Source organism: Nesoenas mayeri, assembly GCF_963082525.1.
Source record: "Nesoenas mayeri genome assembly, chromosome: 11".
Lineage (NCBI taxonomy): Eukaryota > Metazoa > Chordata > Aves > Columbiformes > Columbidae > Nesoenas > Nesoenas mayeri.
This window is the reverse complement of record NC_137563.1, coordinates 10925488-10941908: the sequence shown is the minus strand read 5'-3', so window position 1 is coordinate 10941908 and position 16421 is coordinate 10925488. Positions and strand designations below refer to the sequence as shown.

The window sequence follows — 16421 nt, the reverse complement described above, 5'->3', positions numbered from 1 at the left end:
TGCAGTTTGCAACCTGCCTTTCTTGCCGTCTCTGCCCTGCTTTTTTCATGAAAACATCCCAAATGCTGTTTCTCTGCTGCGTTTCTGTAGGGTGGCAAGGAGTGGACTGCTCTATTCCATGTTCCAGTGGAAGTTGGGGTCTTAACTGTAACCAGACATGTTATTGCACAAACGGAGCAGCATGCAGACCGTCCGATGGCTTTTGTCTCTGCTCACCTGGGTGGCAAGGGGACTTCTGTGACCAGCCGTGTCCTGTAAGTGCAGCTGGGATGGTCTGGCATCCCCTGTAAAGCCATAGCCCATGTAGCTCTTCTAAATGTGCCGTAGGTCAGTATCCCATTTATCTGCAGATATCTGAAGGAAATCATGTCTAAATAACAGATTGGGGTTCTAGCAGTCAAGCAGATGTATTATACTTTGCATTATATTTTACCAGAACTATTGCCATGTTATCTGCATTTTCTCGAACATCATTTTTTAAAGTGATTCCTCATTTGGTTCTATATAGAAATGTTAGGCACTCAGTTGTTTCTGTCTTCTCTCTGTGTTAATTTAAAAAATGCAACTCAGCATTAAGAGGGACATGATAGATGATTTTGCACATTTTAGAACAAAAACTGATTACTGAGAGACTTTTGTTTATATTTTTGGAAGGATGGAACATATGGTCTTAATTGCAGCGAACGTTGTGACTGTAGCCACGCAGATGGGTGCGATCCTGTCACCGGTTACTGCTGCTGCCTTGCAGGCTGGACAGGTAAAATTAGCAATTACCTTTGTAAACCTTTGGGGGTTTTGTTGTTTGGGGTTTTTGGGGGGGTTGGTAGGTTGTTTTGCTTTGCTCTTGCATCAGTTATAGCACTGGACTTGTGACTGCAAATTTTTAAATAATAGATTGAGACAAGATCAGCTGAACTTACCCGTATTTAAATCACTCATGATGGTGACAATAATTGACACTCATTAAATTTGTATTCAGATGAGCTGAAGATGGCTCCAAACGTGGAGCCAGGTGTTAGCCTTCTGTAAAAAGAATCCTCATGAGGGATGCGGATCATCTAGAAATCCTGCAGAGCTTTTCTCCTTGAGTAGCCCTTTCCGCAAGCGTTCATTTGGGGTACAGTGAATCCTTGCACCATCACACCTGGGGGTGCAGGTTGGAGTTTTCTGAATGCAAAGAGTCATTGCAGCTGCTCCATCATACAAACCCCAGGTTTGGCACAAAACATTGTCTTTATGCTCTTGCGCTTTTCCCATGCTTCTTGTCACACAGAAGGGTAGTTATGGAGAGATTAGTGCTGGTTTGACAAAGAGATCTCGTGATCGAACAAAGGAAAAGAGGAATATTCAGTGAAGTCAGAGAGTCCAGGCTGGAGTACAGTCAGACCTGTACTTGACTCCACACCAATATGTCCGATATGTCTCTTTGCCAGCTTTTGACAGCTCACATAACAGCAGCGGGGACAACTTATTGACTCAACCGGTATTTCACACTTAGCTGCCTAAAATACTGGTTAGTCTCCCTCAGCTCTCTGGAGGAAAATAAACATGTTCTTGCCCATAACTGCAGAACCACCAGTGGCACTGACAATCAAAATCCATTTATATTAACAGCAATACATTTGGAAGAATTATTTTTTTTTCAAACAAGTACAAGTTGGAAGAATGTGTGGAGTGAGGCAGGCTGATCGGGCAGCCAAAGCTGCGATACGGTCACCTTACCCAATGCATGCCTTCCCTTTCTGATGGAGAGAACATCACCACAGCAGCTCAGCTCCTAGAAGCATGAAGCAAAAGCCATGAAATTATACCTAGAATGTACAACAGAAAAAAATCTTTTCAGAATTAAATAAAACACAAAAATAGGAGGTTCTACACACTGCTTATAACAAAGCTATTTTTCAAAGATACTGGGCATGTGTCCCCAGGAAGGGTGTTTTTACTACAAGAAAACCCATTTTATAAGCTCACTAGTATCTCCTCCTCCAGCTTGCATTCTTCACTCACTGGACTGCATTAATCTTTCTCTGAGCCTCTTTACCATCAATATATTCATTTATCAGGCTTTAAAACCCTACTGTGCATTCTTGATGTTCATCAGAGAAAAAGCTGGTAGGCTTTCCTGTAGTCATTGTGAGTTTCTTTAAGGGAGAAAATGGTCTTTAAAAGTATGCTAAATTAAAGAGATATATTTATATACTCTAAAAGTTTATTACGCATCTTTCTGGATGTAACATTCCAGAAGAAACTGCAGAACATGTACTTTGCAGACAATGCAGACTAAAGACGTGGCTTTTTTTCAGAAGCATTTGCAACAAATACCCTATACTTACTCCCATGCACATCTATAAATGTACATCAAATACAGATGCAAATTACTCCAAGTAAAGGTAAGAATAGTTTCTCTGATATCCATCTTTTAATTTCCATATTGAGCAAGATAAATATATATTAACTTGTAAGGGACTTAATGCAAACTGACCACTTTATTCTTCCATGTGTCCCTGCAATTCAGGAACTCACTTCTTCAGGATCACATTTCAGGGAGGTCAGTATTACTTTAGTATTGGAGACCAGGTTGGAGTTGAGATGTTGACAGGGCCACGTAAGGTGCACACTGGAAATGCTGATAGACAGACAGAGCCAACATGTGTTTTGTCAATTCTGCTTTCAGTGTTTTTTCCACTTGGCTTAGCTCCAGACACCAGGAGAAATTCTGTTCATACCGGTTTGAAAGTATGCAATTTAAGAAACTCTTCTGCTAAATAATTATATTTTCATACTACAGAGTATGGCATCGGAGAAAGATTAATCTTATCTGTAGTTGTTGTGAATTAGGCCATGATGTGTATTGCGGTGCATTTTATAAATATGATGTGATAAATAATTCAGGCTTAAATTTTTGCTTTCTGAATTTGGTACTAATTAGGCATGGCCTGAAAAAGATCAGAAAAGTTCAGGATCATGGAATATCTGAAGGTTTTCCTGCCCACTCACACCAGACAGAGAATTCACGTGGCTTTCTGATCCTAATAGCCACAAACCTTAATCTGAAACAGCATAGTCTGTATGTTCATCCCACACGTGGGACCCCTTCTTGATGTCATGTTCTATGTAAAGATCAAGGGGAAGATTGAACCCATTTTCTTTAAAGTGATTTTCAAGATGTTACCGATATAAACCTTCAGAGACTGATGGATGGTAAGATCGTGGAAGAAGACTGGAAAAAGAATCAAAAGGCATATAAAGAGCAGCATACATTGTCATTAATAACAGTGTACCATCCTTTTATGATGTTAGAACTGCACCCATCGAGACTATTACTCAGGACAATGCCCTTCCGTGTCTACAGCTAGGGAAGGGTAATTTTCAGGAGCTGGGTGTACCCAGCAGAGGGGAAGATGATGAAGAGATTCCCACATGTCAGCCAGGAGATCACAAAGCTGAACAAACCAGCTGCATACATAAATAAGCACATTGGCAACAAGCTGCTTAGAGCCATACATGTACAGTTTCCATTCAGTTCAGTGGGGAACTGCACATGTGCAGCCAAAGGCAGAAGTTAGATCTGATCTAAAGATGATTGTGCCCTGTCGTCAGTGCCAGGTACACAGGCATGTTGTATCACGAACGGCTTTGTAGATAGAGTGGCAAACTTAATATTTGTACATAAAAGACCAAAACCACGGTGGTAAAACATTCTGATGTGGCACAAGCAAAGTGAAACGTGTTCGAATGTGGACAAGATCAGATCTGTGACCCGTTGTCACAGTGCAGAGCTGAATTCTCTTCCACATGAAGGAAATGTCAGCTGCAATCAAGGCTCAGCCTTGCACCGACTGGAGTTCTCCAGCTTGCACCAGTGCTGCATATGCATGACCTCATAAGAGAAATAGTGCTCTTCAAATCAAAAGAAGACATGTTCATATCTATTGCTAGATTAGAAAGAAGACGTGTAGCCCACAGGTGGATCAAGTCTTGACTCATTAGACTGATTATTCTCTAAAGATTAATAAGGGTCTCTCTTACTCCAGATCTGCCATGCATTTTAGATACATGTCACTTCTGTGCTTGCAGCTCTGTGTATGTGTGCACACAGATGCCTTAAAGCTCCCGACACACGAGTCATTTGTGGAAGAGGTGTTATTTTGTGTACATGCAGGTTAAAATGAAAATGCTTGAAAATGGAGTGCTTCAGTGCTAATTGCATTTGGTTAATTAGGGACCTGGCGCACAGTGAATCCTTGAAGAGAATGCAAGTGCAGAAATCTGCGTGGTGGAGCATTGCTTGGAAATACTGTGCAAGCGCATAGGTCCTAGATGTGGGTATGGGTATCACCTCACTCAGACGCAACCTCCTCTTCTGGATGCTCAGTGACAGTGACAAGGTCATAAATTTCAATTGTGCTCCTCTTAATAAATAACCTGAAACTGGACAGAAAGGAACCGAATGCCCTGGTAGCCTTGCTGAGGTGGGTCAGACGCTGGGGAGGCGACGTTCCTCTGGTAGAGCCGTGTGGGGTTTCCAATTGAACTGCAAGCCCCAGCAGCTGGGTCCTGTCTCCTCAAGGCAGCATGTTCCCACCAGAAACGCCTTTCTCACAGATACCAACTAGTTATTACTCCATAGCCTTTAGCTGGGTCACTCAGTATGACCCTCAGTAATTAAATCGGTCGTAGCTACTGATCTGTCCTCTAATTTCTGGAGGTGCTGCCTTTGTGCTCAACCCAAGCCGGGCAGCAGGACTCCGGTGAGCCAGACGGGGCTATTGCTCATCCTGTCTTCGAGACCCGAGTCCGTCCGTTTGCACAGTCAGACGTCCCGCTCGCAGACAGATTACGGAAAGGAAAGCTGCAGGCCTGGCTGCTATTCACAGCGAACTCATTTCCTCCCTGGAACGACTCAATGTGCTTCAAGTTAATTGTGGCAGTGTGTATTTTGTTAACCTTTCAGATATTACAGTGGGATTAAATAAGAAGCAATCTGCAGGGGGATATATTCCATTCCTGTAAATGTTAAGGTCAGTGAAAATCCTGTTTATCTGAATTCCTTTAATCTGAAATGCTCTCTTATCCAAATCTTAGTTCTGTCTTTCTTTTTTTTGTGTCACATTCTTTTTTATGTAACGCGATGCTATCTCAGGTATCCACTGAACTAGTTTACTCAGTAGCTTTTCTGAATATCTGAAGCTGAAGTTTGTTCGGTAGATTTTAACATCCTAAATGTGTGTGGGGAAAATAGGATAGTACTGTAGATGTGAGATGGAAAATAGAGAAGTGTGCATCCCATAGTTAATTAAAAAAGAACCCCTCATAGATTAATTACGCAGGATGGCAAATACGGGTATGATAATAATATATGCTGGTAAGGAAGAAACATCTTGTTATTGCATTGGTGCTTTTCACCTTTGGGCTTCATTCATGTCTCATAAGAGCACCCTCCCTCTTTGCCGTTACATATGGGAAATCAAAATATATATTGCGCTGTCCTTTACAACCTCAATAACTTTCATATATTGCGAGCAACATAGACCCTAATTGTCTCTTATCATGTCCAGAAATATTGTACGGGAGTTGTGCTGGTCTCGAGTTGTAGGAATTTCCATGTGTGATTGTATAAGCGAGTTAACGGAGTCAGGAGTCCTGGGCTGGTCACAGATAAGGTGAGCTTTGAGGAATGAGCCTTCGCGTTCGGGAGAATTTGCAGGCTGCCAGTGACATCTGCACTGTCACTCAACCACAGAAACATGTTTCTTCCCTCCTGTGGACACATTAATTCAGTAAAACTGATAAGCCTGTTACTCAAGGGAAGGCCTTTTTGAATTTTAAAGAAACAGTGGCCACTTTGACGGTGAGCTCTAAGGTATTTTTAACTTGACTTTTTCTGAGTTCTTTGCCAAAAGTTGGTCTGTCTTTTGTGAAAAAAAAAAAAAAAAAAAATCCATTTAGCTTCCCATAAAATGCATTTTGTTTGCATTAATATGACTTTTCTTCATTGCACTTTATAATCTTAGGGCCAGATCCTATCTGCAGCTGTACTAAGTTGAAGCCAAAATAATTCCATGGCAAAATATTGCTGTTAATAGATCAGCTCCAAAAACATACTGATATAGTTGGTAGCTGACTTTTCCACGCATCTTTAAAATGAGGAAAAATCTAGGACTTGTTTTATGCACCTACGGGTTTTTAGCGGAAGAGATCCACAATATTTTAGAATTCATAATGTTGTGGGTTGGCTTTTTATTAAAATCAGGCTGTTTCTTACTCTCATGGTTTCTAATACAAAGCCTAAAATATCAGAATGGAGCAATAGTAAGTTCCTATTAAACGTGCATTTTCTAGATGCCTAATCCCATTATCTAAACTACACTTTGCACTTATCACTTTTGGCAGTCTTATCCCAGATTTTTAAATTAATAATTTATTTCTGTGATTATTCTGTATCCTGACATTAGCTTTAAACAGACAGAAAAAGTAGACACTTTTAGAGTCAGTCTAAAATGGTGCATTTTAGCCTCTCTTCTGGCCTCTGCCTTTCAAATGTGAAGCGCTTTTCCATATGAAAAGGTATGCTTATGCTCTGGATTCAACAAGTGCCCTTTAGTCTATGAATGTAACATAAGCTTATTAGAAATTAGCTTTAATTTTTCATTGACTTAATTTCAAGTGAGTTGATAAGATTTTAATGTCAGGCTGTGCTTAAAAATTCTCTCTTTGACAGGAGCCTTTAAGTATGGTTCCTGCTGATATAGGGCTAATTTCAAAAAATATGAATTATGAAGTTATATCAAAGACTTCATTGATGTCCTGACATTAATTATGTCTGTGCATTCCTTGGCAGATATCTAGAGGGCTCCAGATTCTCATCTAAGAGAGGTTTGGTTGTATTTGTCCTGCGCCAGATTCAGTCTATATTTCACCTTTCATGAAATCAACTGGATTTTTGCCATTCATTCAGTGGGAGTTGGATCAGACCCTCAGACTATAATTAGAACCTGCAGTAAGCCTACTGCTAAACCTAAGCATGCATGCAAATTATTGCAGTATTAGTCTTATAAACACCGAAGAAATACGGGTTCATTTATCTTTGTATTTATTTTGGGGGTTATTTTCACTTACTAAAGGACAGCTTTTAAATTAAATTTAAAGATATAGCTTGGATGACATCCTGGCTTGTATTAATTTAATGGTTTCTAAAAAATGAAACCTGATGAAAGAGATATTCAACCATTTTCCATTTTAACACGGAGGCATTCTATGTATAACCTTGGCTGTGTGTACAATACATTCACCTATAAATAAATGTGGGCGAGAAGCAGTGAAAAATTATTTGTGAACATTTCAGCAGACTACATACTGGATGCTGGCATGCTGTGTGAGGGAAGAAAAAAGAAAGATCATTCAGTAAACAGCCAGCAAGCTAAAACGTGGTGTATATATGTTCTTGGTGAAAGCATTTGCAGTGACAAATGTCATCAATATCTTCCTTCCCATTCTGCGCAAAGGAGAAAAAGTTGAATTTCAGTTGATGTTATTGAACACGAAAGGCTCCCACACATTTGGTTGTACAACAACTCTTGATATTCTGTTTTTAGCCGATGGCTTAGCTTGGGGGCTTGGACATTTAAAAGCCAAGAAAGCAATATATGGCTCCTGCTATCCAGTTCCTCCCTCCTGTTCATCTGCCTTTCCCAGGTTTCTCTTCCTTCTTGGTCTGAAATGACTCCTTTTCATATGTTTTCTTCAAGATCTGCCCTTTCTGCTAATGACAACTTTGCTTGCTGCAGTAGTGCACCCTGGAGAATACCCGGTAGCAAAGGGAACCAGATGATCCTTAATTTTAGCAAACATTTTGACTTACTCAGTTTCTTGTGAGGTAGGTCTCTTGCCTCAAAAGCTTTTATTACATAAATTCCCTGAGTTGGATGATTCATATCTGGAGTTTCCTCTAGATAATTAAAAATAGGGGTACGATTAGTGCTCCACAGAGGTGCATTAGGTTGTAAGTGTATTACTTTCAGAAAAACACTTACATTAATGGGTGCATAAATCGCCCATGCAATGATGAGAGAAGAGAGAATTTAGAATTTTTTCACTGGCTGCAGGGAAGGCTTTTTCTTCATTATGTAGAACCAGATCATGGAGCTTTCTGAGGGGTGTTACACGCAGTCGCCCCTCTGAAGCTCACCAGTGAATGGTGCTTAGCAAGGTAAGTAAGGGCTCCTCCGCATCAAATTGAAAACAAGTTCACTGTTCTAAAAGCATTATGAGAACACCATAGAACTTCATAGATAATGAGAATGTGGCTGTTGTTATGTCTGTTGAATAGTTTTGCTGTATAAAAACATAGCTTATTTTGCAGACTGGATGAGCAGCTTCAGTTCTTAATGTTTCCATTTAATTTTATGAGAGATCCCTTTATGTTTTCTTCTCTCTGCTGCCCTCCCCAAGCAGATTTTCTTGTTCTTCAGCATCTCTAAATGCTGAGCTGTCACAAATTGTCCTGTGGTGTTTCTGACTGGATCTGAGTCAAATACTTCAGGGTTTGCCTCAGGTGGGAATAAATATGAAGATGCAAAAAGTGGTGGAAAAGCATCAAGGATTCTTTATGAACTCTTGTTCGTATGCTGTTGTAGTTCCTTCTGAACAGCTAGATCCAGAGCTAATTGGACAGTTCTTTCTTATGTTATTATTCAAGTTTCTTTTACCTTTTATGGAGTGAAGCAGCAAACTATTCACTACTTAGGAAGACGCTCTGATCTAATCTCAAATACAAACCTGATTTAAATAGAATTTATAGGGAAAATATGAGTGTAATAAGAGTACTGGGGAAAGAGAAGGGAATAAGCCTGAAGAAAATGTGAACGTATGATTGTAGAAATCATTACTGGAAATAAAAGTACAACTTGGGAGGCCAAGGCAAGATGTCCCAGGTGAGCTCAGTGGACTCTGCCCCTGGCCTGGCACCCACAGGCCTCGGAATCGCCGGGCTGACGGCTGGTGACAGATGTGCCACAGCTGCCGAAGGGGTTGTCCCTCGTGAGGGACACCAGAGCGGGGCAGTGGCACGAGGGAGCCATCCCTTCTCGAGATCCCGTTCAGTGGTACATTCCCAAACCTCTTTGCAGTCCGACCAAGTGCTTGCTGGCCCACTTTCCACAATTACTCATCAGAACAGCCTTGCAGTTGTGATCATTAAGCTGTTTTCTGCTATTGAAGCAGTATTGCTACTGTTGTGGATTTGCCACCATGTACTGTCAACAGGTAGAGAAACCACCATTAATGATTAGTAGTGCCAGGGACAAAAGCCACCAGGCATTCCAGATCAAAGCCAAGCATGACTCACCAAACTTCAGGCCTCCACGGTATTGCCTGCATAAACCCAAAGCCTATTTATGCACAAAAAGCAGTTCTTTCCAAAGCTATTCAAATGCCAGAAATAAGAGTTTATTATGACTTCACGTCATGTTGAAAGACAGGTGGAGGAGAGCACAGTGTTTGTGTTGGATTCAAATGTCTGCTGAAATCATTCCTGTCATAGCTAATTGATGTTGCATCTGTCTTTAGATTGTGACTATTAAAAAAAAAAAAAAAGCTGAAGATCTTATTCAGAGAAATAATTACAGTTGTACACTGGTAGATATAAAATTAAAGTACATGGGGGGAAGGGAGCTACATCCTATAATTTATCAAATTTCTCTATCCCTGAAAAATGATGAGATGCTGGGCAGCATGCGGGGCCTGCTGCAGAGGCTGCTGTCAAGGGGATAGCAGTGGTCAAAAATAGGCCACTGCTTCTTATTTATTCCATCCATTTTTGCTCTTCTATTGTGTTTGGTGTATTAGTTTCCAACTGTCTAGAGACGAAGCAGAAAAACAATGGTGGGCTTTATTAAGAGTTAGAGATGTAATCCCCAAGCACGAGTGCAATTGCACCAGTAAGCTGGAGAGGGGAGAAAGGGAATTCTGCTGATGTCTGGCTTTCAGGAATTTCACCCTCCAAAGTCCTTCAGAGTGATGTAGTTACAGGCAGTACTAAATCTGCATTACTTTGACAAGCTGTCATTGAAGCCATCAAAGATTATTATGGAAGCAGTATATGAAGCAGCTCTTCAATAGATGCCTTACATCCCTGTTGTGTGGCTTGGTTTGTTGTTTGGTTGGTTGCTTTTTTTTTTCCTTGCTCCTTTTCATGAGGGTTGTATGGATGTTGGCTGAATCCACCACAGACTGATTTGTGAATTTTAATCCACAGAACCAACTTAATCTGGTAAAATTTTTACACTGCTCCATGAAAGCCAGACGCAAGCTTATATTGGGGTCACCAGACACACACTTCTCCAGCCACTATGCAGCAGAACCAGACTACAATATATGATATATATTACTACCATACAATATACGTGAGTGCAGTCATGACTGCTCTGGTGGGTTAAGTTCATTCCAGATTGTGTTTTTCACACCATACGCAGCAATCCAGGTACTTAGTACTGGTTTTCCTACCCACCGTGTGAGCAAAGGAAGATCCTGTGGGGAAAGGGGAGCAAAGCTGCTCCTGGGACAGAGCTAAATCCATGTCCAGAGCAGTCCAAAAGAAATCCTACCGAGAGCAGACAGTGTTTGCAGAAATCCAGTAGCCCAAATCCATGAAGTTTTGCAGCTGCTGTTTCATGAACTGAATTAAAACCCACAGCAGATCCTGCTCTTACCTTGGCTCTGGCTCGCTGCATGAAAGTGCCAATGTCCTTTGCCCACGCACAGTGGATAACTGTAATTTTATATGTTATATGAATTTCATTTACAATTCACCCCCAGAACATTGTTTAAGAAGGTCTTGGAAGTGTAATTTCCTACTAGTATCTGCAATTGTGAACCACAGCCTCAGGCAGTAAGATAATTTTCCTGGTATCTAGGCAGTAGAGTTTATGTATAGAACTGCTCCCTGCAGCTTCAAGGACTTCTGATAGTTGTCTTTCTAATTTCTACAGCATGCTTGTGAAACAAGGAATTTGTTCATGAATTAGGAATCTGTTGTTGTAATATGGAATAATACAGAGATGCGTCAACTTCAGCATTTTTTATATTTCTCGAAATTGAAAACTAATTGTTTATCGGAAATGTTCATCAACAAATTCCTGAGTAAATATTAAAGTTTTACATGAAAGAAGTTTGCTGGTTCGCTGACTCTGATTGTAAAGTAGCTGGGAGGGATGGACTCCCCCTTCATATGCTGTCAAGTTAGGGAATTGTAAAATCAAGGTGCTTTTTTTAGTACAGTTCCATAAGACACACATGTCCAGATGTAATTTTAACTTCTGATTTACATTTGCAATTCAATAGGGTGTAGGAGCCTCCAAAAATGAAGTCTTGCATGAGAATTATCTTAGGGTAATATAAAGTAATAAAAATTGATTGCGGCACCTTCTCAGTTGTCTTCTGAAAATTTATAAATAAATAACTGCTGTAATGGGTATCGGTGTCTTCTAGAAGGTTTTCTTTCCCCCTTTTTACATTTTGTTACAACAATCGGCCTCACAATGACTCATTGCCTTCGTTAGGAGCAGGAAGACATCCCTCATTATTCATTACTAAAGGAAGGACTTTGCTGCTGCAAAGAACAGCCCTGGCATTCTAATGCAGCCACCTTCTGAGAGAAAGGAGGCAATGTCATTCTTCCCCAAAGTTTGCCAAAAAATACAAGAAATAATGCCGTTTAATTGTCTCAGTTTATAAATAGTTCATTCACAATGAAGGAATTGTATTTTTAATGCTGCTGTCAGGAGGAGAAGATACACATTTTTCTACATTTGTGTCTGAATTTCATTTCTGGGAGCTTGTGCTGAAACTCTCAAAACTGTAAATATATATGCACACAAATATGAAATACGTTTATTTATTTACAATTTATTGTATGACTTTTTAATTACAGAGCACCGTAGCTGCTGTATTACATAAATGCACACACATAACATTTACTATTTAAGTAATCCAAGGGTATATTTGATTTCTAAGGGAGTAGGGAATAATATGTTAAAATAAGTGTTTTTCTTGATTTTACTAGTACAGATGTTCCTTGTCTCTTTTTGCATTCCTTTTTTTCAGATTTATTTACTGAGATATTAAGAAATTGAGCTTGTATTATGTTTTTACTGTATTTTAATGTGTTTTTTATTAAGCTCTGCAGCATGGACCATGCCTCTTTATAAATAAAGCTATGATCATGTATTACTAGAAAACCCATTTCAAACTGTACTTTTGCCAGACTCGGTTAAGATTTTCTAGGAAGGGACATTATAATTGTGTGATTAATCTTCAGAAAAGGGAAATTTTGCCTCTGCAGTATTTATTACCGTATTAACTTCAGAGATTTATAAAACCAACTTGAAACTGCACCGTAAGTGTGTTTATAATGACTTTCAGCTGATTTAATAATCCTCAAAGTTTGGTGACTGTACAGATCAGAGCTTCACAAATACAGTCCATTACCTGTGGCATCCAGATGAAGTTATCAGAGGTGGAGGAAATTACTCGGGGTTGTATTTCTCCTTAGCTGTGCACTAATCCAACCTCTGGCCGAGCCCTTGTCTGCATTTATCCCATTATGCAGCGGGGACATGTGCATGGATGATAAAGAACATCTTCATGTTGAAAGTCTAGCTAGGGCCCGTGTACATCTCATCACATCTTGGCGGCACAGTTGTAAGGCACCCGATGTGGTAATGTTGTTAGGAGGATTTTTAAGCCGGTCTGTGATTCATTTTTGCTGTTTTTATCAGTATCTGCAGCGTGCTGCCGCTAACACTGCTCCCTGCAGCTGGCACTGCTTCATGTCTCTGTTAGTTCATGGTCCTGCAAAGCTTTTTCAATCTAAGGAGCCCTTGATCATGCAAATAGCTCTTCTAATTGCAGGTACAGGTACTGGTACTGTCTTGCCCTGTGGCGTAAGAGCCTCTCGGACAAGTAGTGGTGTGCAGGATCAGATCCTTAGATTACATGCATACACAACAAGCCATAGCACGAAGTTGTTTTTAAAAGTCGCCAGTTAAAACACAAACAGTTGAAACAATGCCAGGAGCCTCATGTTAAGCTTTCTATGTGCTTCTTTCAGTGTTTCCAAGCTTGGCTTTTCATAATAATAAATATCAAACAACAACCCCAGGAATCACTGGGAGCTAGACTGGCAGGTCTCAGTCTCCATCGAACATGCAAACAGTGCTGGTGCTCACATGTGGCCACTCACTCCATCAGAACTTGCTTCATTAACATGGAACTCAGAGCTCTGGGTGGGTGTGGGTTGTGCACAATAACCCAGAGCACTGTGTTTTAAGCCTGCTTTAATCTGAATTTACATATGTTCAAGAATCTAAACACTGGATAGGTTTTTGCAGAACCCTGATTTTGCTTTTTTTTGGTCCTCCAGTTCACAACAGTTAAGTAATCAGACTTCAATCAACTGCATATTTCCAGACCAGTTGTTTGAGATATTTTGTGACTTTAAAGCAATTCCTGACCTTCATCTCTCAGATGACATGCAGAGTTTCTTTAATGGTGCTAAGGACTGAGCAGGAGCCCACTAACACCTGCAGAAATCACCTGTTTGGCATTTTCTTAATTTTCACTTATTAAGTAGATAAAAGGATAGCTCTTTTCCTTCTAGGCTCCTTTGTTTGCTCTGTGATGTACTGTGAGGTATCAGTCCAGCCAAATGTTTCTTTGATCACTGAGCAGAGTGAGCTGTGTGACATCTGACGTGTCCCTTTCCATCTTCAGGCATCCACTGTGACAATACATGTACCCAGGGCCGCTGGGGACCAAACTGCTCCATCTCCTGCAACTGTGAGAACGGGGGATCCTGCTCCCCTGAGGATGGCACCTGTGACTGTGCACCAGGATACAGAGGACCCTTGTGCCAGAGAAGTAAGGTTTTCCTATTAAACTATTAACACCCAATGGGGTGTTAAAAGGAAAGCAGGTAGAAATGCTCATTTATAACACCAGACAGAGCCACAGGTTTCTGAGGTGGTTTAGGCCATAGCCTCCAAAGGGCAAATGTTGGCCTGAAAGAATGTTTCTTGATCAAGAAGTTGAGACTCTACTGTGTTGCGTTATGCCTTGTGTTTCTTCTTCTGGCCTTCCACAGCACCTGGGTGTCACAGGTGACCTGAAGGGAGCAACACCTTTACATACCAAACTTGAGAGGATCTGGACAAAAACAGTTTTACAGTTAAGTGGTGGTAAACTATAAGATATCTATTAAACAGCCACCTATGACCCATCATATAATGATGGGTGGATGAACATTGGCTATCAAAATAACAAGACACTGTTTTCTTCTATACCAGAAAAAGAAACACAGCAGCCTGATACAGCTCCTGTCAGATGCTCTGCTGCTACATATTAAAATGTGCCAAGGACATAAAAATCCCCTCATTTACTTTATCTGGGAAGCTGCATTTGCCCCTTAGGGACCCTTATTCACTGATCCACTACATGTGGCCTTCTTCCTGTGTAAACAAGAAATGGATTTGTCTTCCTTTTCTGCAGCAGCTCTTCTTCCTGTAAGACATTATGCATGCCCAGTTCATATATCCCTTTTGATTTCACCAGTTACACTTGACACTAGAACACACTCATCTCTAAAAATAATTTGTAGCTGACAGTTTTTATTTAAAGCCATTATAACGATGACCTCTAGCACTGCTGTAGTTAATGGCCTATAAGCATTTCCATTATAAACCCCAATTTCCAGGTGCTTCAGCATATCTAGGTAGCTGTAAAACCTCTCTCCAAGGCTAAAATGTGGTGTTCAGAGCTTCAGGGAATTGAGGAAGAAATTGTTTTACAAATTTGAAACCCTAAGAGTGAGAAACTTCCAGAAGTTAATGGTTTCTGACCTTTCTGAGATGACAAAAACCAGCTTTCTTTTATCAGCTGATGGCAGGTAGGCTACAAGGGGCAAACCGTATCCCCAGCTTGCAACTCCAGTCAGCAGGCTGCTCCTTGAGGATATTTGCTGAGGAACTAATGGGGAGAAATTTTCCTCCTGACTGGGGAAATGCCTCTTTTGAATATATGGCCATGGAATTCAGCTTGCTCCCACCTCTTCTGTGAGACTGGGGCTCAAGACACTTCTGCAGGTAAAGGTAGCTTTAGCCTGCTAAGTTTGCTCTCAGAATCATTCCTTTTTTTCTCTTGGAAATTCATTTAGAAACAGAATTTAGCCTGTAAAGGGCAGTGCTGAAGATAATACTCAGCCAGCTTGTTCTGTGTAATCAGGATTCCATGAGACACCAGGATAGTTTACTGCTCTTAGGCATGCCAAAGTGTCTCCAGGAATGATCCAGGTTGTTCTGTAGCTAGTGCATCATCAACAAACCTGTCAGCTGAGTTCCAGCTGGAAATCTGCAGTAGTGTAAGAACTTGACACCCTCTGTAGATATGGGGACCAAGGGAAGAATTGTCATTTGGTGAAAAAAAAAAAAACGGAATGATACAGTAACCACTGAGCCAGAACTGTATAACAGAGAATGACAGGAGTAAAAATAAAAACATATAAAGTTATTTTTACAGTTACTGCAAGTTAACATTTCTTTGTGCTTATCTATAGCAGTGAATGTTTAGATGGTAGGTGGTTTTTCATTCTACATGTGCTTAGAAGCAACAACACAGGTTTATAAGAGATATTGAGGCATAATCTTGGCCCTATACTTCATGGACGAATTCTATAATAATTTCAATCCAGCTTCTAAGCAAATCAAGCACACAGTTCATGACCAATTTACTCAGCTATCTGGTGTGATTACTGATGCAAATTAGGTGATTTTGTATGCTGTTACTGTAATTACCATTTTTAGATTCTGTTTGTCACTGATGGGTGCTGCTCCTGCACTGGCATGTATAAACTGTCCCAATTGCACACAGGTATTGCACCTAATATGTTTAGAAATCGGCTTTTGCAATAGTTGTTTAGACATAAAATTTTGAGCATTTCTTAATACACCTTCTCTGATTTCCTAGCTTAATTTCCTAAGAAAATGACATTCTGAGTTTCTGTTGTCTGTGCACGAGTGTTTCTTTTCCTGCCTGTGGAACACGTTATGAGGTATTAACCATATCTGCCAGTGGGCTATGAGGTCTGAAACATCTTCAACTCTCATGTTTTGTAAAAGAGTTTAGCTGGAGCAGGCTAGAGAGACTCAAATTAGTGTCTTGAGAGAGAACGGCTGCTGAGAGAGCTCAGCTATATTATTAAATGGCCAGGGACTTAAATGAGTTAGGATGGTGTGAATATTTGAACCACAGGAGCAGTTTTACTCAGGGCTTGCACTTTATTAGAAGTGGAATAATTCAGCAGGCTTCATAATTTCAGCTGTTCAAAAAATTGTGTTTTTATAAATGAAGAAATATTGGTTTGGGGTTAA

At 40.4% G+C, this 16421-nt stretch overlaps 1 protein-coding gene across 2 annotated transcripts in view; it reads left to right on the top strand.

The window, feature by feature from the left end:
* Positions 1-16421, top strand: part of MEGF11 (multiple EGF like domains 11) — a gene marked incomplete at both ends in the record, with an annotated part of 192074 nt that overhangs the window by 139846 nt on the left and 35807 nt on the right. For both annotated transcript variants that reach the window (XM_080351245.1, XM_080351244.1), the window contains 3 exons: positions 91-254; positions 655-757; positions 13771-13917. In XM_080351245.1, the coding sequence (XP_080207371.1) occupies positions 91-254; positions 655-757; positions 13771-13917 (414 nt within the window). The remainder of the gene's footprint in view (positions 1-90; positions 255-654; positions 758-13770; positions 13918-16421) is intronic.